Genomic DNA, 20,215 nt, shown 5'->3' with positions numbered 1-20,215 from the left:
TTTAATGGATTTATTTATATCTTTTAAACAATGCCTTTAGCGTTGAGCTCTATGGCTGCTAAAGACTAAACATGTATGTTTTTAATATCTCTGTTCTTCAACACGTAACGGGGGTCTCACTTCAGGATGCCTTACAGCAAACCTTAGAAATGAACACACGTATCCACAATCTTCCAGCACACAGATATAAAGATCATTGTATTCTCTCTACATGCTTACTAAATCAAGTGGCTATAACTAATTCATATTCTTATTTTATTCTACACATTTTTAGAAATCTGTAGTTCACTTCGCTTAGTATTTAAAGATGGAAAGAAATAATGTGGTGTACATTTAACATTTCAAAATCTGGGCACATACAGTGCGATTCATTTACCTTCCTAGGATATTTTTAACAGATGTCATAAAATGGCTTATCCAAGCCCACATACTGTATTTTCATGTCTGTATGTATCAAACGTTTACCTTGGTCTTTTCATTTCATCATTGAAATGGTGTTGAAATTTTGTCATCAAGCTAAAATGTAAATGTTTACATTTATTTGTGGATTTATCGAATTCTATGTTATTATTGAGATTTTTGGGTGATTGAAAAAAAAATCAGTTGCTAAAAGAAATATATTTATTTAAAATTTAATCTAAAATCTTGATGTTTAAAAAAAGAAATGTAAATAGATGCTTTTTGTCGGCTAACCTTGAAACTAATTTTAAGCCAGTGCAGAAAGTCATACCTGAGATTTTGAAATTTGTCATAATAAAGCTGAGGTTTATATCTTTACTAGCAATAAGTCAAACAAATAATTTCAATTATTAAATTAAGTTGTTAAATTCACTTACAATGCAAGTTTAATACACACATTGTAAGAACTCATTCACAATAAACTTAACAATGAACGCTCTTCTTCAGATTTGTAAATATTAATGATAATGTAATTGTCTAGATATTAACATAAATTAGTTTCAATTATTTAAAATGTACATTTTCATGTTATTAATGTACAATAATTTAATCAGATCACAGGGGATTATTGTACTGGTGATTATGGGAGTCTCTTTAAAAAGACCTTAAATATATCACAAACAACTGGAGGCGTCAGGGAAATCATTGGTCTGAACGAGTGGGAACCCTGATTTCCATTTGACCAATACAAGAATGTTGAAACTCTCGCCCTCATGTCATTTCATTCCTGCACTTTTCCAACCACTCACTTTTTCTAACTTTTGTAAAACTTGCTTCAATAAACTCAATAAAACCTACGCCAATGTAAAATTGAACTGCGTTGATTTATTTCCATAAAATACAAGAATGAAATGGATTTAAATATTTTCTACATTTCAAATCAAACGATGATTTCTTTGATCGACAGATCAAGTTCCGAAACCTTTGTACATCGGAGTGATGCAGAGAAATGTGTCTCTCCTCCATATCTCTGTGCATGAGATGTACACGTATATACAGTACATGTGCAAGCTACGCAAAGCCAAAGAAGCAAACGAAGAGCGCTACAGCTACATGCTTCAGTCACATCAATATCAGCTATAATTCAAATAAAACCCAGTGTGAGTGTTTTAGGGATGGGGAACTTAAAAGCATGAATGTGTGTTCCGGTTTCCTCTCGGGAAGGCGTTTCTTTCGTCACAACCACACAGTCGCAGGTTCAGTATCAGCAAGTAGCTGAAAGAGATATCTGGAGCCCTTGTTAGATATTTCTCTGTATCTGTTGCTTTAGGTCTTGATCCGTGTGGCAAAGTTAATGGCTACCCTGTGCTTTTGCGAACACAATATGACCTTGAACCAGTGGACTTCATTAAATAAGAGGCACTGATGACGATAAAACCAACAAACTTAAACTTCCACATCCCCCACCTTAAATCTGAAAGAAACTAATTAAATAAAAAAAAAGACTGAAAAGGATGTCGGCAAGACTGGGAGGGAGGCATGCAGCCATTGGAGGACGAGGCCAGGATTGGGCGGGACATGTTTTTAGGACGACGCTGCTTGATCGTTGGGCGATTGGGCATGAATGGTCACGACCCCAGAGGATTTGAACTTGGGCAGGTGCAGTCCGAACTTGTTCTCCACCCCAGCGAAAGTAGCAGCTGCCAGACGATATCCACCAATGTGCTCAGGACTCATAGGAGGAAGCTCAGAGATCCGTGATTTCGGGGTTGGTACAGAGCCAGTTGGCCGACTAAAGGGGAAGAGGAAAAAAGAGAGAGGATTTAAGATTATCCACACAAAATAACTTCCATAAAGGCGTGGAAGCAAATTTGGGCCGGTTTGCCAACTTTGCAAGACCGTCTCTAACACACAACATCCACCGTCACTCCACTGTTCATCCAATCAGATTAAAAAGCAATTTGAGAATCAAATCTAATTTTGTGTCTACTTTATGACCTCATTACTACTGCTTTCTTGTAGTAAAGCCACGCGTAACACTTACTGTCCTCCAAAGTCGACGTAGAACCATCGCTGTAGGAGCTCATAGGTCACCAGGGTCACACCAAACTGAGGAGAAGACCTGAACACACGAGCTGGAGAGAAGACCACAGAAAGACTGTGAGTGAATGTGAAGATGACAATAATAAAGTCAGACTGTGCTTTCATGTGTGTACCTCCAGCTCCTTTCCACAATGCCCGGAAGCCTTCCTCCTTTAAGATCTTTCTAAAGCAGTCAATCACTCCAGAATAAGTTGTCTGACCAGCACGGGCAGCCACCTGCAGTCGTGTTTTGATGACATCAGCAGGTGTGACGAGTGAAGCGGCTGGGATACCTGCAGATCGAAGAAAATCCAGATGTCAATACCAAACTGTAAACCAACTGTTCATATTGGCAAATCAAAACTTAAATAGATGTCTTGCCTGAAATATTTCTGATACATCTTTAAAAAATGCAGATATTAGGACAGAGAATTAAGCATCATAAAGCTCATAATGACCTGCAATGGCTCCAGCAGTCAAGAGCTGCAAAGGTCCCAGACGTCCATCTTCATCAGTCATCCATGATTTTGTATGAGCATACACGGGGAAATAGATGGCAGAGAAAGGAATATCACGCAGGAAACAAGCCTTGGCACCCTTTCAAAGACAAATATACACAAATTCATATTTAAAGTTCATGTTGATGCTACATGAACTCTGAATTTAAAATATAACGGAATGCTTTTATAACAAGGTAAAAGTCAAATCCACTGATGAAAACTTCTCTACCTTGTAGAGGCCAAAGAAGCCAAGTTCTCGGACCACATTGAGCGCGCTCACTCTTGGCCCGGTGGTGATCTCACCAGCAACCTGAAGACGAATCTTAACGATTTCCAGAGGGTTGGTGAAAATGACCTGCGAGCCACCGGCCTGGACAGAACGAGACCCGAGATTTTACTAAAGAAGCACAAGAAAACCACAACATTTTGAGTGAAATTCAAGCCTCTCATCTCAAGCCCCTCCGCTGAGGGTATTAACACTCACACATCCACCGGCGAGAATCTCGGCAGCAAATGGTATCGTGTTATCTTTCGTGGTGAACTTGTCTCTCATAAAGTCATTGACCTGCCAACAAAACACACTTCAGACAGATCGGCCAATCACATTCATTTGTATTCATGCAGCGTGTCGTCCACACTCACGGTGAGCTTGATGGCTTTCTCCGGAGCCACTCCGATAAGCTGAGGTAAGAGTCCTGGAAAACAAACGGGTCAAATGAGATTCAGATGTGACATGAAATGTGTGACGAGTGTTTGCGTTCCATCTTACCTCTGTAAAAGCCGAAGAACCCCTCGTAGCGCAGGACCTTCTTTGCGCAGTCAAAGCTGTTCTTGTACATCAGCTCTCCCACGAAGGAGCCGGTGGAGCGCTGGTTCTGCATACGGGTTTTGACCAGGTCTATGGGGTATACAGCTGTGGCACCCGTAGCTGTAACACACACACACACACACAGGTTCAAATATGTACAAACATCCAGGATATAAACTGAGAAATGAGAAGCAGCAGGTGTCAAATTGAACCTCCGGCGATAGCGCCCAGGGAAAACCTGTATGCTGACTCCGCTGCCTGTAGCCACACGGGCCGAGATCCGTCCCCAGGGGAATGCTGCAAAACCAAAGGACGCCAGATATTACATGTCAATGTTTTAGTATATAAATATTACAGTGATCTGAATAATGTGATCTGAAACGATTTCTGAAGAAAATTGTTATTATGCTTTCTTTATCCTTTTTTGGGAGTATATACTTTTTTTCCTAAGGTTTGTAATTTTAAAAACATCTGACCCATAGAAAGAGTAATTCACTTTTACAGTAGCACAAAAGATTGTGATGGCATTTGTTATACGACCATAATAAACGTTTCAATTGCCCATTACAGACTCTTATCTAACAGCTCGGACTGATAAACGCACCTGTCTCTGCAGTTCAGCTAGGTTATATGGTAGAGAGCCTTCCTCCAGTGGTGCTATCCTCTCAATATCAGCCAGGTTTAACCGTCTGCACCCGATAATACACACAAACAGCTCATAATTCTGTTCACTTTGTGGCTATGTACCGAAATGTAAATATAAACCAAGAAAATTACCCAGTTTGGGAGTGCAGTGCTGACAGTTGGAAGAGGATGTCGATTTCCATTGGATTGATCTGACCAAACTTATTAGCAGCGTTAACAAATTCCTCTACAGCCAGCAAAACAAAAAAATAATCTGCGTTATTACAATGTCTTTTACAAAACGTTTTACCGATACACACAGATTATTGCGCGGCCAGCACGCACCTTTAGTAACCAGCATATCCTTCCGAGTCCCAGCGAGAGTGCTATAGATTTTCCGGATCAGTTCCATGTTGTTTAGGAGAGAGTTAAAGGCGTTGAAGAAGGAGAAGCTTACCATGTGAGAGGTGCCGCCCCCTGCCGCCTAGTAGGACGCAGCACACACATTAACACAATAACATTCACAAGCTTTATCTGACACAAATAGAACAGGAGATGGACACTTACAGAGACAAGGTTTTCCTCCACGAAGGGTGTGAGCATGTGGTGTCTGATGGTGGACATGATATCACTGAAGTCCAGGGATGAAATGACGCCGCTCTTGACCTTGTCTTTCTGTGCGAAGGCCTGCCGGGCATGTTCCAGCTGCAACTCCTGCAATGACACATCACAAGTGTAAATGAGGGATCGGGTTTGGTCTGTGTTTAGTAATGAACAGGACAAAAATGCCACCCAAAACAATCCAACATGGGCTTGACGTTTGGGAAAACTTTAAAATAATGATACTCTCAAAAAGTTTTGCATTAACACATTGTATTCTTAACCTTAAATCCCAATCGATTTCATTGTGTGTTACCTGTAGGAACTGGGTGAACTCCAGGTAGCTGAAGCGTTTTTTTTTGTCATTTCCAAAATGCAAACGGATGAACTCGCATTCCCAGTTGAAGGGGATGTGATGGTGCACGGTTGTCTGACTGAAGATGTCACGCACATTCTCTGTAAACACGCACAAAAAAACACTTCAGCTAATTCCATGTATAGGTTTAAAATCATAATTACAAGACGGCGCACAGCAGCTTCGCAGAAAACTAAATGAGCACAGTTCAAGCATAAAGCTTCCAACCAAACAACTACATCTTGTATCAATCCAAGCTATATGGATCATGTGTATGATGGTGTACAACTGGTCCCGATACCTAAATGTGCTGTACAAGTGCAGAAAGGACACGTGCCATACAGTCTAAATAACTTTTGTGTGACACTTTTTAAAGGAAATTCCTCTACTGATCCTTTACTAACTAACATAATTCCAGCATTCCTCTCCCAGCTGCAAGAAACACACACACAGACGTCTTTCTCACCAAAGGACACGTCTCCTGTGCCAGTCTTGTCAAACAGCTGGAAAGCCACAATGAAGAGGGCATCTGGCATACAAAGCACTGATTCAAAAGCCAGAAACTCTTGGAACGAGATTAGCCTGAACACAGAGAAAAAGGTTTAACGTACATCTTGCTCTCACACATGTCAAAAGAGAAGGAACACTGTGATCTATTACACCCACACTCCGCCTCAGTTGTAGTACAGAATATACACAAATGTATTAGTTATCCAAACTTGTTTTAATGTATTCTGTATGTGATGTGTTTGGACATGTTTTGACCTACACCTACAAGCCTAAATTACACAAAGAATGACACCAACAGAGAACAGAGTATCCGTCTCACCCATCTTTGGTGGTGTCCGCGACTCCGGCGAGCAGCTGAACGGTTTTAGGGTTGTAGTGAAGCTGGGTGTGGAGACCCAAATAGCGCTGCACAAAATCAGTGGGTGTCATGTACCGCTCTCCATCCTTCTCCTGTACACTGGCATACTGAGAGAGAACAGAGGCATGTTTATGAAGCATGTGATGTTATCCTCCTCATTTGTTAGTCACTTGCAGTACAAATTTGCAGTTTCTTCAGACACCTATGTGCACCTCAGGGTGTCAGATACTGTATTCCGATTATTATGGTTGGAACGATATATTCTACCTGTTATGTCAAAGCAAAATCTGAATATGTACACATCTGTGTTCGCCCCATATAATGCATTGTGTCCACTGACGCATCTGTTTTACAATGCTGATTCACACATCATTTCAGGGTTGGGCCAAGTTTAGTATTTAAGGATCGGGTCCCTTTTAAATCAGGAGTATGAATAAGAATGGTATTGCTCACGCCCCACAAAAAGTTGAAACGGCATTTTAACTGGAATAGGGCTTAATTAATGCGACTAATGCATCCAGAATAAAAGTTTGTGTTCACATCAGAGTTGATATAGTTTTGATATTTTAAAAAATTGAATATTTTAAATTAGCTTTTATTTTATCTTGTCCTTTTATAATTGATTTGTTTATTTCTTTCGTTGCTATATAATATTAATTAATTTCTATATTAGTTTTATTTATTATAATAATATTGATATTATTATTGCAGTTGATTTTTGAGGCAACATTTAAAATGTTCCTTTAGGTAAGTTTTTCCAATCACCAAGTTTCTGTGATTTCAATGAACAGAGGCGTTCTCAAAGTTTTAATTTTATTAATTACCTTGGTTAATATAATAAATATGTCTGTGTACTTTGCGTATTACTTGCATTTATAAACACACACATCACATAAAAGGTATACATTTAAGAAAAGTATAAAATGCTTATATATCATTTAAATGACACACACATACATTTATATATGTCCAAATATTTCTAAAATATACACTAGTACGTGTTTATAAATATGCAAAAAGTGCACAGACATATATTATGTAAACAAAAACTTTTATTCTGTACCAATAAACACGCCTAAACTGGAACTAGTGAGTTACAATTTATCAAAACAAGTAATGAGATTCTAGAAAATCTATTTTTATTCCTATTAAGATTCATTTCTTTAAACATTTTCTTTTACATTTTTTAACTCAAATTCAATACAAATTCAAGAACTGCATTGGAATTTAAATCGCATTCTCATTCTCTTTCCTGCCCCAAAATTCTGTGTATTGCCACTCCCACTAACTTACAACTAAATTCATTCATTGTAAACATTCCATACAACTGCTTCCTGCATCAGGCGATCCTTCTTGTGTTGCATGCCTAGGTGAAGGAACATCTTCATAAATCCCGAATGACAACACAACAATAAAATAAAGGTGAACCTTGAACATAACACTTTGTATAAGTGTATGCTTAACAGTAAATCATTTAAAATGTTTATTTGTGCTCATACAAGAATGCAAGACTTAATATTTCTCAGACAATCCAAAAAACTTGTATCAAAGCTTCTACATATACTGACAAAATCAACCTCTCACATTCTAAAACCATCTCCATGTCTCTTCACAACAATCACATTCGAAGTGAACGGCAGCTTTTAAACCAGAAAGACGCCTGTGTCACACGGTCGTGAGAGCAACAAACAAGCAGCAATTCTTCCATGGCTAACACTTACAAGTTTCCCATCCAGCAAATCCAGTAAGACTACTCCACATCATTGATATTCGTGAGCCAAAATAGTATAAAACGCCTGATCCGGAGTCATCTCATTACCATAACACAACCCCTTATTTACACGAAAGTCACCTACAAGAAAAAAAAGAAAAAGCCTAACTATTACGAAACATCTGTTACTGTTACGTTATGATAATAACACCTTTCTCTAAAAAGCAAGTCTTGACACATCCAAGCGAGGCAACTTAAAGCTCTGTTATCCTCATTCATTCGTGAAACACGAACATAAGAGCAGCAAATAACAGGTCTAAACAGAGACGCCCTCTGACCTTATGTGACATTCATCACACGTGCATCTATTGCCCTGACATTCATGTTTTCTTGCTTCCAAACACCCATCTTAAATGCTTTGGTCCTATTAATAGAGCCACATCGCACACAAGTCTCTGTGTTACCAGACACCAAAGCAGTCCGGGACGGCAGAAGAAACACCGGTTTTCAGCTGACCGGCACACAAGATCTCAACTACGGAACTATAAAACACGTCAAGGATTTCATGGACGGGTTTATTTCCTTATTACTTCTTTTGAAATGACACACACAACAAACTTGTATAGCCACACACACCAGCGTTTAAGCAGCACAACTTCACAAGGTTTCGTAGCAAAGGCAGATCAGATCTATCACAATGTGTATGTTAGGCATTTTACAGAGCACTTGATGTTTTCTCGACAATGAAGAATTACTTGGAAACCGAGTATTGAATGACAACAATCCACGACTTTGCTTCTAAAGTTACACCATAGTTTTCACGAGCAAGCTTGAGATACTACAAGGAAACCTTCCTGATATTTAACTCAAACAACGCTTGCAAATGGCTTATTTGTGCTGTTCTTACCTTTTGAAAGATGACCTTCAGCTCATTGGGGTCGGCCCTTTTGGTTGACTGCACCTGTAAAAGCATAACACAGAGATGGATTATGAATAGAAACAGCTATGCACATTAAGGGTCACCTCTACACAACATCTATTTTTTGCAAATATTTAATGTGCAGCTTTCTTTACCACGTCTGTATCTGTGCATTTTAAAGCAAGGATGGTGTCCAAATTACATTTATTCTATCAAACGATCCATGCATATTCAATATACTTGGCCTGCACAAAACCAAATATAACAAATAGAATAACAAGGTAACGTATATAAAACGGACTAACTGTTAACTAAACAAGCCGGTTATGTTAACACACACACATGAAAGCAGTCACATCTTAAGGTCAGTCCCTAAAGCATAAAACGAGCTCACAAAGCATGTCCCTCAAACCCACGACTACACTTCCTACACAAAAACACATGTGTGAAGACATACAACGACGATTAAAAGTTCAAACGGGCACGTTAGCGCGCAATCCCGACGTTTTTTATGGATTTACGATGCACACAGACTGATTTCAGTCAGAGCCTCAGCGCGCGCCCAGTGATGCTCCGCGACGGTCCCTTTAAAGCACACAGCCCTCATTTTATACGGCAGATTAAAATAACTACACGCTACCCACGACCTGTTATAACGAGCCAAATGTAGGATAATAAATAATAGCGCAGATCTTTAGTCAAACGTTGCAACGCCGCTGGAGTCACCTTGGCCGCCATGCTGCTCTCTGACGTCACGTGTGGTGATGATGCGGGCGCGCAGGCGCGTGGCCGAGAGCGAGTGAAGAGCGAGGAGGTGCGCGCGCAACCGTCTGATGAAACCGGTTTGGAAAAATCAGATTGGTCTTTAAAATTAATATACAATTTTTAAAGCTCGTCGGCTGAGTTCCTCACCTAAATACATTATTTCCGTCTATAAACGTATTGAAACACGTTCTATAGCTATTCTTGAAACTTAGTTGTGTTCAAAAACTGAAAGGTTTAGTTTTTGTGGTATGAAAATAAATTAAGAGTTAATTGCAAAAACAGGCAAAATCTTTTTTTCACGTATTTCTGTTGTTTTGATTAAGTAATAATAGCTAAAAACACTGCTATACCACCATAAAACACGAAGACAAAAAACATGATTTTAAGTATAAATCTGTTTATGGAGATAAACTCTTCAAATGCTTCTAAATAATTTATGGATAAGCTGCCTGTCTGGTGTAATGAAGCTCTACATAGAGCTATGTTTCTTATTATGTCTTTATTCTATGGAAAACATACAGACGTGGATACATTTGTTGGTACAATTGAATTCGTATGTCTCCTTAAAAGTGATGAAATTGCAGTTGTGTCATGTCTGCATGCCTTTGTTGTAGATTGAAGCAAGTAAGAAATAGAGAGATCATTGCTTTTTATACAAATATATTTTTTTATAATCTGGATAGATTTTTTGAAGCATTTATAAAATATAATAAATAGTAGAGTTTCCTTTCTTGTTGTTAGTAATCAGTTGTAATGAGTATTACAACTAGCATTGTTAAAGAGAATTTTTTTTTTTTTAAAGCTGAACTCATAGTTTAAGGTACACCATGTACATCAAGGTACAATGGAAAATGTTCTGTTTTTAAAAACGCACAATGATGCTTTTGAAAAAAAGAACTCCACACCTACTATTATGTTTGTGGAGATTATACCTCTCAAGTGTTTGCAACAAAATATTTGACGCCCAACAAATCAAGTGTTATTTTCTGTTTTATAATTTAATTTGTTTCATTAATTATAACATGTTGTCTAAATAAAAATAAATATATATTTTTAATAAACATGTTATAAACAAATAACCAAAAACGATTTTAGGAAAAATTGTAGGTGCTTATTTCGTGGAAGGACACCAACAAATTCTACATCGGATTGTCATTCAACTATCACCTTTTCACAGTAAAGTACTTCAGAGGACAGTATCTGATACGGAATTAAATGTCTGTTTCTTTAAAAAAGTATTTTTTATTGTACCAGTTCTTACAAATAAAAAGGCCTTCATCATAACAGATAGCATCATAGCACTCAGCCCCATATTTTTTCATGAAACACTGCACATTATGTTTGAGTATCAAATAAAGGAATGAAGAAAGAAAACCTATGACACCATAAACAAATCATTTTTTTCTACTGCCTTTACAGCCAAAATGTTATTTACAGAGAATATACAAAAAAAGTCAAGTCCAAAGAGTGTCAACACACTTTTATCTTTGAAATCACTGCACTGAAGCAGTCAGTGTCCCTTGAGTCCTGTACTTTAGCGTCCTCTACTGGACACGGTGTTTATAGAACCAGCAGAGACCTTTTGTAAAGTTCCATCCTAGTGAGATAGAGAGAACATAAAGGAGTCCAAGCAAAGCGAAGGGGTAGAGAAGCACAACTGTGTTCTTTAAGAAGGGGAGTGCTAAAAGAAAGAAAAGAGAAAGTAAAACACAATGTGTGGATCATATTATCGTATACTAGTAACTTGGACATAAATATTATATCAACAAAGCTAAAAAAATACAGTATGTTAACGATCACATTACTTACCACTATAGCCCAGAAACGTGATGTAAATATAATAACCAATAGCAATCAGCCACATGGTGTTCCCCACAAAATAACCCAGGAACCAGTCTGCACTTATTACCACCACATCTGCTTAGAAAGAGCAAAACGTTTTCATTAATTCAGATGAATTCAGTTTATTACTACATCTTTAACCAAAACTCGACTCACGGTTGATGAAGAATAGCTGTAAAAAGTGCAGAATGACCAGAAGAGGGTAAAATGCGTTAAGATGAACGTCAAAGGCGTAGCCCCACTCAACATCATAATCTTTGTTGGGATGTTTCATCAGGTATCTATTTGTAATAAACCTGGAGGGGTAAGAACGTTTGGTGAAATATCAATAACAAAGTCGTATTAAATAAGTGAGATCTACATAACTGGTGTCTTACCACATAAGGGTTGAAATGAGCAGTCCGACGGCAATGCAGTCGATGAACACGACCCAAAGTAACAGCTTCAACGTCTCCACAAATCCCATATCCAGGACCAGTCCAAAGCCCACTGTCGACACTGCAAGATATTAAATGACACCAGTCACTCCAGAGCAGCAGGCTACACTTATGCACCTTTATAGTTAGACAATGTCAGTTCCAGAACTCCTCCTACAGTATGTTTCTTCCACTCACCACACAACCAGATGCTGAGCAGCACCAGGAAAGCCGGGTCATCCCGGGCCCACTGGTCCTTAGTCTGTTTACGGTAATGAAAGTTACGGTACACTTTCTGGGGCGAGGTGAACAGGTATAACATCTGCCATATGGCGAACTCAAAATCCATCAGTTTGAAATGCAGTAGTCTCCGCAGGTATTTGTGGCGCTTGGCACCTGCAGTGTGCCGCGCCGCATCATTTAAGTTTAAGCTGCCATTGCGATGGATCTGCCCGGAGCTTGTCGGTAACATACTATTGTGAGAGGATAGAATTTTTTTATTTTCATGGTCATTTTCAAACCATATTCACAGTTAAAACAGAAACCAAATATAAATGCTACCAAACAAACCTTCCAAGTCCATTTAATTATACACTTTCAACTGGTTTGAATACATGGGAAGTTGCCAAATACACCACACGTGCCCTATGGTGTGACATAGCAAAAATGTAGGAAAAAAACTAACAAAAAAGATAAATCTCTCTTATAAATATAATTAATATAAAAATATTATTAAACGTTTTTTTTCTGAATGTTTACTGTCACACTATAGGACCCAAGATATGGTTTATTTTATGAATATCCACATACACAGGCTTTCAAAAGTAAAAATATAGAAAAAGAAAATTTCTGTCATAAGGAATATTTACATGTTTTAAAGTCGCTAACAAAATATAAGCAGATACAACCACTTTCACTTCTTTGTACTAAAGGTCACATAATGTAATGGGGATTTTTCTTAAAATTGTTCACCACACATCACAAATTGTGAAGACCACAAAATAAGCCAAAATATTTAGAAATTTTTATAAATTGAATTATTTCATCTCGACTTTCTACTTAACTGTTATGTATTATACTACTTGGAGACAAATGCGTATTTTAATTGTTGATATTGCTGTAATGACACTATAAACAGAGCTAATCACCTTAAAAAGTAATTAAAAGTATATAATATTAGACTGGGGTGTTATCTGTAGTTGTAAACCCAAATATATATATTTCATTCTCTTGTAAATTGTCATTACAGTATATCCTAAGGACCATCATCTAATACTTCTCCCTTTAAAATTTAGACTTATTCGAATTTTGAAGAACCACACAATGTACTGTACTGGCAGGTCATTGGTTCTTGTCTTTCACATGAATATGAATGTGATCTACAATGTTAACACAGATGGCAGATCCTATAAGAACTCACTTGCTTTACACAGATATACAGGCCCTGATTGACAACAATCCCTATCCTACACCAGCACGAATACCTCTCTTAAGTAAAGTGTTCAAAAAGCGTTGTAAAATACTTTTAGTAAGCACTAATGGAACTGTGAATAGTCAAGAGAATATCTAACCTGAACAGATATCGTGAAAGACAGCCACCAACCAAGTGTGTGTTGTTACAAACTATTGCCTCGGTGCTGGATATCAACCGTTTTAAAAATGTAATAATGATTTTACGCCTGTGTTTATATAAATAAACCACTCACCTGCTCTTCCAGCAGTATCAGTACATTCACAAAATCAATGTGTGTTTATTCAGTGTGTTAAAAAACAACGCATCAACGGTGACATGTCCACTTCCTGCCTCGACTGAACACGTAGCAGCATATCCGACACGGCGACGTCACATCCGTGAACAAAGAGTTTGGGGGAATGTAGTTTTTAATTGATGTAGCGAAATTAAAGTTTAAATTCACGTGCTGTTGTGAAAAAACAAAGTTTTCATAAATAATTTACCCGAACTATTGTACTGTCATAAATAATACGGGAACTTTAAACATGTTGCTGTTTCTAGTTTTTTTTTTGTTAAATAGTATTGTGGACGATAACATTGCTGTTTGTGTTATTTTACAAATTGTAACTTGTTTGTGAACATATCTCATTAAAAATGTAATCTTATTTAAAAATCCTGTTAAAATAAACTAGCATTCATTTTCAAAAACAGCAGATGGCGCTAGTATATGCAGCTCAGACGTTCTGCTCACTCCATATGTACATGATTTTGTAAGATTCTGTGTGCAATTCCTAATATTTTATGAATAAAGAGTTTAACTATTCTGTAGAGACTGATGACTTCAAGGAGTACACCTAAAACTTAAAGTGAGCAATGGGCCTACTTTGGCAAATATCTAGGCTTTATAAGTATATGTATAATACAAACTTGGAGTTTCTTTACATCCTATTTCCTTCCAGGTCAGCGGAGCGGAGCTTACCTGAGATTTCAGGTAGCCTATACTTGGGTGCTTCTGTGAAATTTGCAGTTTGGCTCATATTTAATAACTACATATGATTGAATTGTTCCTTCATCTTTCTCATGACCACAGACTCCATAAATCACTCCACACTTGACCTTTAAATCTCTTTATGTGCCCTTGTAGTGCCATGGTACACAGACATTTTTCTGTTCTTCAGTTAGTGATATTTATGTCAACACATATTAAACTGCGGTTTGATCACACAAATCCATTTGGAATGAGTGCCTTTTAGAGTATTAGCGGTCTAAAGGAATGAGAGGTATTGACCCATTTCTCAATTAAATCTGGCATTAAAAGCAATATTGCTGAGGAACAGTGAAAGAGAGACTAGCCAGGTTCACATTAAAGACCGTTTTTGGCTCTTATCTTACAAGGATCGGAGTCCAGAAGATATTTCAGCTATTTTGTGTATGCTTCCATCCAGCAAAATTTTTGTCACTCAATATTATGACTAATGTTCTTAATGTATATCTGAGTGAACTATTACTTTTAGTCAATTTACGTGCCCTCTTGCCACTTTGCACAATCTGTGAGAAATCTGTCGAGCTATAAAGAATCAAATTGTGAAGAACGAGTATTGTTGAACAAAAGACAAGACAAACATGCTTAATCCCATGCATATACATTTTATTCCACTTTCTTTGTAAAGAAAAGCCAGCAGTCATCTTTTACCCACAATTCAGAAGCAAGGACCAAGGCACACAGCAAATGAGTTCTCTACTGAATGAAAAACTGAAAACGAAGGGTTTGCATTAAGGGGAAATGAGACAGGATGACGACAGGTTGGAATGGGTCTGATGTTGGTGAATCAGAGAGACTCTGGACGGGTGCATCATCTCAGTTATGTGCAGGCTGAGCAATAGGGACCTCCCATCTGGAAGGAACGAGAGAGGGGATGTTAAGTGTGCTCACTATCATGTGCAATAAACACAAATACGCATTACAAACAGTTTCTCAGTTTGATGTAAAAGGTTTGGGGGGGGGGGGGGGGGGGGGAGTCCACTTACTGCACATGGTTCATTCACTGCTTGCTTGAATGTTGTTCAATTATCTGAAACTGCACAGAAGGGGAAATATAATCAGAAAATAAAAATGGCAGAATTTCAAACAAAATCATTTAAACAGTTCGAACTTTTTATGGTTCAAATTTTTTCTGTGATTTCATAAAAAGATTTACAAAAAATATGTAGTAAAACATCAAACATGGTTGAACCTTACAGATTTTAAGTTCCCACGCTGCCAAATAATCAGAGATGGGTATCATTCTCTCTACCTGCACGGTGTCTTGAATCAGTGTGTTCTGGCAGGAAGTGGCTGGACAAAAATAAAAGATGGTTTTTTTTGCTCCTTGAATCACTCAAGATGGTAGGATGGCAGAAGCTGGGTGGACCGTGGAAGATCTGGAACAGTATGGACTCTTAGAGCTGGCCCTATAAAAAAAGCTGCATTAATCAGAGGTTCTTCTTTGCAGACTTTGAGGCGATCACAGTCCTCAGGTCAGATCTCCTCTTAGACTGCTGGGCTTGCACGTGGGACCCAACTATGCTCAAATTGTGTGGGGGAGCACGAGCCGCCACACTAGCCTTCTGCTGCTGTAAGTGTGCAGATGTGCAAGCCCGAGAAAAACTACCCGACGACACGGATGAGTGGCCCCAGCAGGGGAGGGGCGACTTAAAGGACTCTGATTGTTTTTTAGCCTCCAGGTGTTTGTCCATGACATCGTTGTGGGACTCCCCAAACAGCCCCTGGGGTGCGATCGGGGCATTCAAAAGAAAGAGTTTATCATTTCCTCTGATGACAGTCAGGTCAAGCCACAGGAGCCTTTCGGTCAACACCAAGGAAGCCATGGAACGACCGATGGCACGAGCAATCTGCTTAGTGGTGCGGAGGGCGAGATCCGTAGCCCGGCGGAGCTCCTGAACAGCTTCTTGATCTAAACCCCCACCTCCGTCCAGGTCTTTAAGCAGGTCAGCCTGATACGCCTGCAATAAAGCCATAGTATGCAGAGACGCACCAGCCTGACCTGCTGCTGCGTACGCCCTGCCAACCAGACTAGATGTATTCCTACACATTCTGGAAGGCAAGGCTGGTTTCCTACCAGGAGGTGCTGTAGAAGGGGAGAGAAGTCCCACAAGCTTCTCTTCCACCTTGGGCATCGCCCCATATCCATGCTCTTGTAACCCAACAATCGATGAATAGATAGAAGTTGATGGCTTGAACGCATGAGCAGAATATGGATTCTTCCACGTCTTTGACAGCTCAGTGTGAAGATCGGGGAAAAACGGGAGATTTCGGCAGGGAGGCTGCACTTGGCTTTCTGTGAAATAGCGATCATCCAGTTTGGATTGAACTACCTGCCCCTGCTCATCTGGCCAATCCAAGTTCAGCTTCGCAACAGCACGAGCGATCACCTGGACCAGATCCTCATAAGCGATGAGAGGAGTCTGACCTGCCTCAGCACCCACCTGTCTTCCCGCGGAAGAAACCTCTTCCAAATCTGCTGCGAGCGCCTCTGAACCGGTGGAAAGAGAGAGAGATAAGGAAACCGTAGTCTCACGACCCTCATCCATCGAATCAGGCTGCGATCCCAACGATTGAAGTTGACAAGCGGTCTCAACAGATGTGGGACCGGAGATCCGGGCCGCTGTTGCAAGGCTCCTAACAGCATAGAAAAGTGAGAGGCGGGAACGGAGTGTCTTCATCGGGAGGTGTTCACAGTGAGGGCAGTCAGTTTCCTCAAAAGCTGACTGCGCATGCTCCAAACCCAAACAAAACACACAAAAAGTGTGCGTGTCGTTGCCCGTGATGTACCGTGGGCAAGGTGGCATGCACCTTCTAAATTCTTGCTTGCTCATATTTTCACAAACTGAGCAACTGTTTGCTTCTTAGGTTTTCCTGTTATTTGTCTATAGCTAACTTGCATACAGACAAACATCAAGGTGAATGCAGGAGCCCTTTTAAGGCCTCTGTGGCGCGAATTGCTACGTCACATGACGTTGAACGTGGCAATAAATAAGCTTGACTTCCCGCGCGCTAATTAACAAAGGAACCGTGTGGATGTTTGATGCGAGATGCTTAAAAAGCTTCAACTCGGGTTAAGTCGTAAACGAGATTTATGTCAGTATTTTGTACACGAGGAAGCGCTGAAGTTTGCGAAACAGTGCAGTTCAGACGACGTTTTAGTGTACCCGTATTTAAGGTAATCCGCGAGTCGGTTAGCTTTGGTTTTCTCTTCAATGCGCACGTGATATATTATGAACTCAAATTTGACTTTCTCGTTTGAAATCTTTCTAACGCGAGTCATACTTTCTATTTATTACGTTTATAAGTGAACACCTGACGCGAGTGTCAAGTTACAAACGCATCTAAACACATTTTCTTACTAAATTAGTATAAATTTGAATGAATGCAACAAACCTATTCAAATAAACCATAATGCACTACAAATCTTTAATGTTGTAAGACCCTAGGCTATGCTACAAATTAACATTGTATTGCAATACTTGTTTTCCTAATTCTTCTGAAAAACTTTAAGTGTTGAATGGTGAACACAATATGGTGTCACTTAATGGTCACCAAAACTGTGGACTTGTTTTCTTTCAGAAATACCATGTGGCAACATGACCAGATTGGCTCGAATATTTTGCACAATATCCAGTTACACAAGTTTGCCAAATTAAATGAGACTGTTTTCATTGTGTGCTTTTAATAAACATGACAAAAATGTTTATTTTCAGTTTATTTACTGCCATAATAAGGGAAATGAATACTATGGCGGTAAATGGGGGATGAGATATGTTTGATCACTGACTTTCTTCAAAATATCTTTGTGTTCAGCAGAACAAAGAAATTTATAAAGATTTTAACCGACCTGAGAGTGAGTAAATGACAAAATTTTCATATGAGGATCTATACCTTTTACGCAGTTGGTGAACATCAATAAACTTAAGTAACATTTCTAAAGCATAACCACCGCTTAAAGTTCAGACAAATGAATGAATATGCTCCGCGGACTAAGGAGCAATCTTTCGTACTCATGTAAAATTTATGACTGTAAGTGGAGCGGAGGCCAGACGATGAGAGAAAGTATATTAACGTACGCATGACCCCTGAAAGGCTCTCTGCCCCACTTCTGCAAACTGTCAGACCCAATGCCATCAAATCCCGTCCAAACTCAACACAATGGTTTGATCAAATTTAGTCTTGCAGATGAATCAAAATCCAATTACAATCAAATTTGAGATCCGCAATTCAAGAAATAATGAAAAAGGTGAGAGCAAGAGAAATGACATCATTTCTCTTTAGTCACACTGAGTGTATGCGCGTGCATAAAACACTGAGATCACGATATTATCAAGTAATTATTTTGTTCTTTTCTTTAAACATACACACCCAGACATTCACACGCACTCTTACATACGCCATCACTTCACTTATTCCAACATGCAGTCATTTGGACATCTCTCACTGGCTCTCACAGTCTGCTCTGATTAAAAGGCTAATCACAGCGACTAAAAAAAGAACATTAGTGCTGGAGATGGCCGTCCTATAATAATCATAATTCTTCTGCCAATGCACAATCAATTTTTCCTGCATGTGGGTGTGTGTGTGGTTTCTAGTCAATAAACTAAAACAAACAACATAAAACAAGTTCAGAATTGGTTCTGTTTCAGCATTGTTAATGCTTTGGATTTCAGGGGGAAGTATGTTTGGTACAGGCATCTGATAAAGGGAACGTGTTCGTCTGGGCTTTACTGTGACTCAATGTTTACATTCTTTTAGAAAAATACACATCCATAAATATACGTTCACACACATCCTGTTTTATGCAGGATCACAAAACCAACATGGGATTATCAAACAAACGTCAAAGAGCTTCAAAGCATTCTCAAAACTGAATTTTGATGAAATGTAAATATTGTATGGAAAAAGCTGTGGCTGTCAATCTATTTTTGATTGACTCATGCTCATGAAGATATGTTTTTAATGAAGGCTCAGAGGATGCGTTTATTTTCCTGCCGGCATGTGTTCGCCAGCCATTTTTGCAAACTTCACCATGCAAGGATTTGGTTCAGAAATTAAAGGTTAACTACACCTGAGAGGCCTCGATTGACAGCTCAATCTGCAATGTCCACCAGCACTTACCAACATTTCAAAATTCTCATTTCAAGCTGACATATATTCTTATTGTGATGGACGATTTCAGTTTCCAAATTTCCTCCGGTTTCTCATATAGGCTATCAGGAGAGTAAATAGATATTGTGTTTTTTATCAGTCCAAAGACTTACACTTACTTCCATCACAAATAATACGTTTTTAAAGAAATAAATCTCCTCTCACCCAACACTGCCAACAGATAGGTTACATGGCACCAACTTTTTAAATATTAGGATTTGAAACATGTAAATATAAAGTGTGATTACTTTGGCGATTGTTTCTCAAACAAACAAATTAAAAACACATTAAAATAGTAAGTCTTATTTTGCAGAATATGGTCAAGATAGATTTCAGGTAATGTCCATAAGAATCTGCCAATTTGACAGGTATGTTAGGTTTTATTTCGTGTTTAGTCTATCTCAATTGTGAAATGATATTCTGTCGTTTTATTCAATTATTTGTATTCTTAACTAATACCATTTAGGAAAGTTAAGAAGCAACGTAAGCAAATTCATGGAAATATTTAAGAATAGCTCCTCTTCACACGCAAGTTAGGAACCAACCTGATTAATATTCATGAGCATAGCAGTAGCAGTGATAGGCTGGTTAGAAAGTAACCTCATGTCCTAATTAATATTCATGAGCCCAGCAACGGCAGTATGTGTCGCTGTGCGTCCTGATGTGAGGCGGTGTTG

The 20,215-nt window shown here is 38.8% G+C and overlaps 3 protein-coding genes across 3 annotated transcripts; all 3 read right to left on the bottom strand.

Moving 5' to 3' along the window:
- Positions 1–1,264: 1,264 nt before the first annotated feature.
- On the bottom strand, positions 1,265–9,651 carry slc25a12 (solute carrier family 25 member 12). The gene is made up of 18 exons (XM_056749942.1): positions 9,593–9,651; positions 8,855–8,908; positions 6,198–6,343; positions 5,835–5,950; positions 5,330–5,469; positions 4,981–5,127; positions 4,759–4,897; positions 4,567–4,660; positions 4,394–4,478; positions 4,002–4,086; positions 3,751–3,909; positions 3,624–3,676; positions 3,466–3,546; positions 3,211–3,351; positions 2,940–3,078; positions 2,616–2,774; positions 2,444–2,534; positions 1,265–2,191 (listed from the first exon to the last, which is right to left on the bottom strand). The coding sequence occupies exons 1-18, from the start codon at positions 9,602–9,604 to the stop codon at positions 1,984–1,986; spliced, it is 2,049 nt and encodes a 682-aa protein (XP_056605920.1). The 5' UTR covers positions 9,605–9,651; the 3' UTR covers positions 1,265–1,983.
- A 959-nt stretch (positions 9,652–10,610) lies between these two features.
- unc50 (unc-50 homolog (C. elegans)) lies at positions 10,611–13,721 on the bottom strand. Its single transcript, XM_056750656.1, has 6 exons — positions 13,596–13,721; positions 12,088–12,362; positions 11,851–11,971; positions 11,630–11,769; positions 11,441–11,548; positions 10,611–11,312 (listed from the first exon to the last, which is right to left on the bottom strand). Exons 2-6 carry the CDS (start codon positions 12,359–12,361, stop codon positions 11,176–11,178), a joined length of 780 nt encoding a protein of 259 aa, XP_056606634.1. The 5' UTR covers position 12,362; positions 13,596–13,721; the 3' UTR covers positions 10,611–11,175.
- A 1,426-nt stretch (positions 13,722–15,147) lies between these two features.
- On the bottom strand, positions 15,148–17,050 carry LOC130425144 (uncharacterized). The gene is made up of 3 exons (XM_056751222.1): positions 15,582–17,050; positions 15,371–15,420; positions 15,148–15,237 (listed from the first exon to the last, which is right to left on the bottom strand). The coding sequence occupies exon 1, from the start codon at positions 16,931–16,933 to the stop codon at positions 15,815–15,817; it is 1,119 nt and encodes a 372-aa protein (XP_056607200.1). The 5' UTR covers positions 16,934–17,050; the 3' UTR covers positions 15,148–15,237; positions 15,371–15,420; positions 15,582–15,814.
- Between the last annotated feature and the right edge of the window lie 3,165 nt (positions 17,051–20,215).

This window comes from Triplophysa dalaica, chromosome 6 (assembly GCF_015846415.1).
Source record: "Triplophysa dalaica isolate WHDGS20190420 chromosome 6, ASM1584641v1, whole genome shotgun sequence".
Taxonomy (NCBI): Eukaryota; Metazoa; Chordata; class Actinopteri; order Cypriniformes; family Nemacheilidae; genus Triplophysa; species Triplophysa dalaica.
The sequence above is the reverse complement of the archived record's forward strand: the minus strand, read 5'-3'. Positions and strand labels throughout refer to the sequence as shown.

Coding starts and splice junctions, on each gene's coding strand:
- LOC130425144 (XM_056751222.1), bottom strand. CDS start 16,933: ATGGATGAGGGTCGTGAGACTACGGTTTCCTTATCTCTCTCTCTTTCC.
- unc50 (XM_056750656.1), bottom strand. CDS start 12,361: ATGTTACCGACAAGCTCCGGGCAGATCCATCGCAATGGCAGCTTAAAC. Junction 11,770..11,850: donor CTCATTTCAACCCTTATGTG/GTAAGACACCAG, acceptor TTACCCCTCCAG/GTTTATTACAAATAGATACC. Junction 11,313..11,440: donor CACGTTTCTGGGCTATAGTG/GTAAGTAATGTG, acceptor TCTTTCTTTTAG/CACTCCCCTTCTTAAAGAAC.
- slc25a12 (XM_056749942.1), bottom strand. Junction 6,344..8,854: donor TGAAGGTCATCTTTCAAAAG/GTAAGAACAGCA, acceptor GTTCTCTCTCAG/TATGCCAGTGTACAGGAGAA. Junction 3,547..3,623: donor AGAAAGCCATCAAGCTCACC/GTGAGTGTGGAC, acceptor TTTTGTTGGCAG/GTCAATGACTTTATGAGAGA.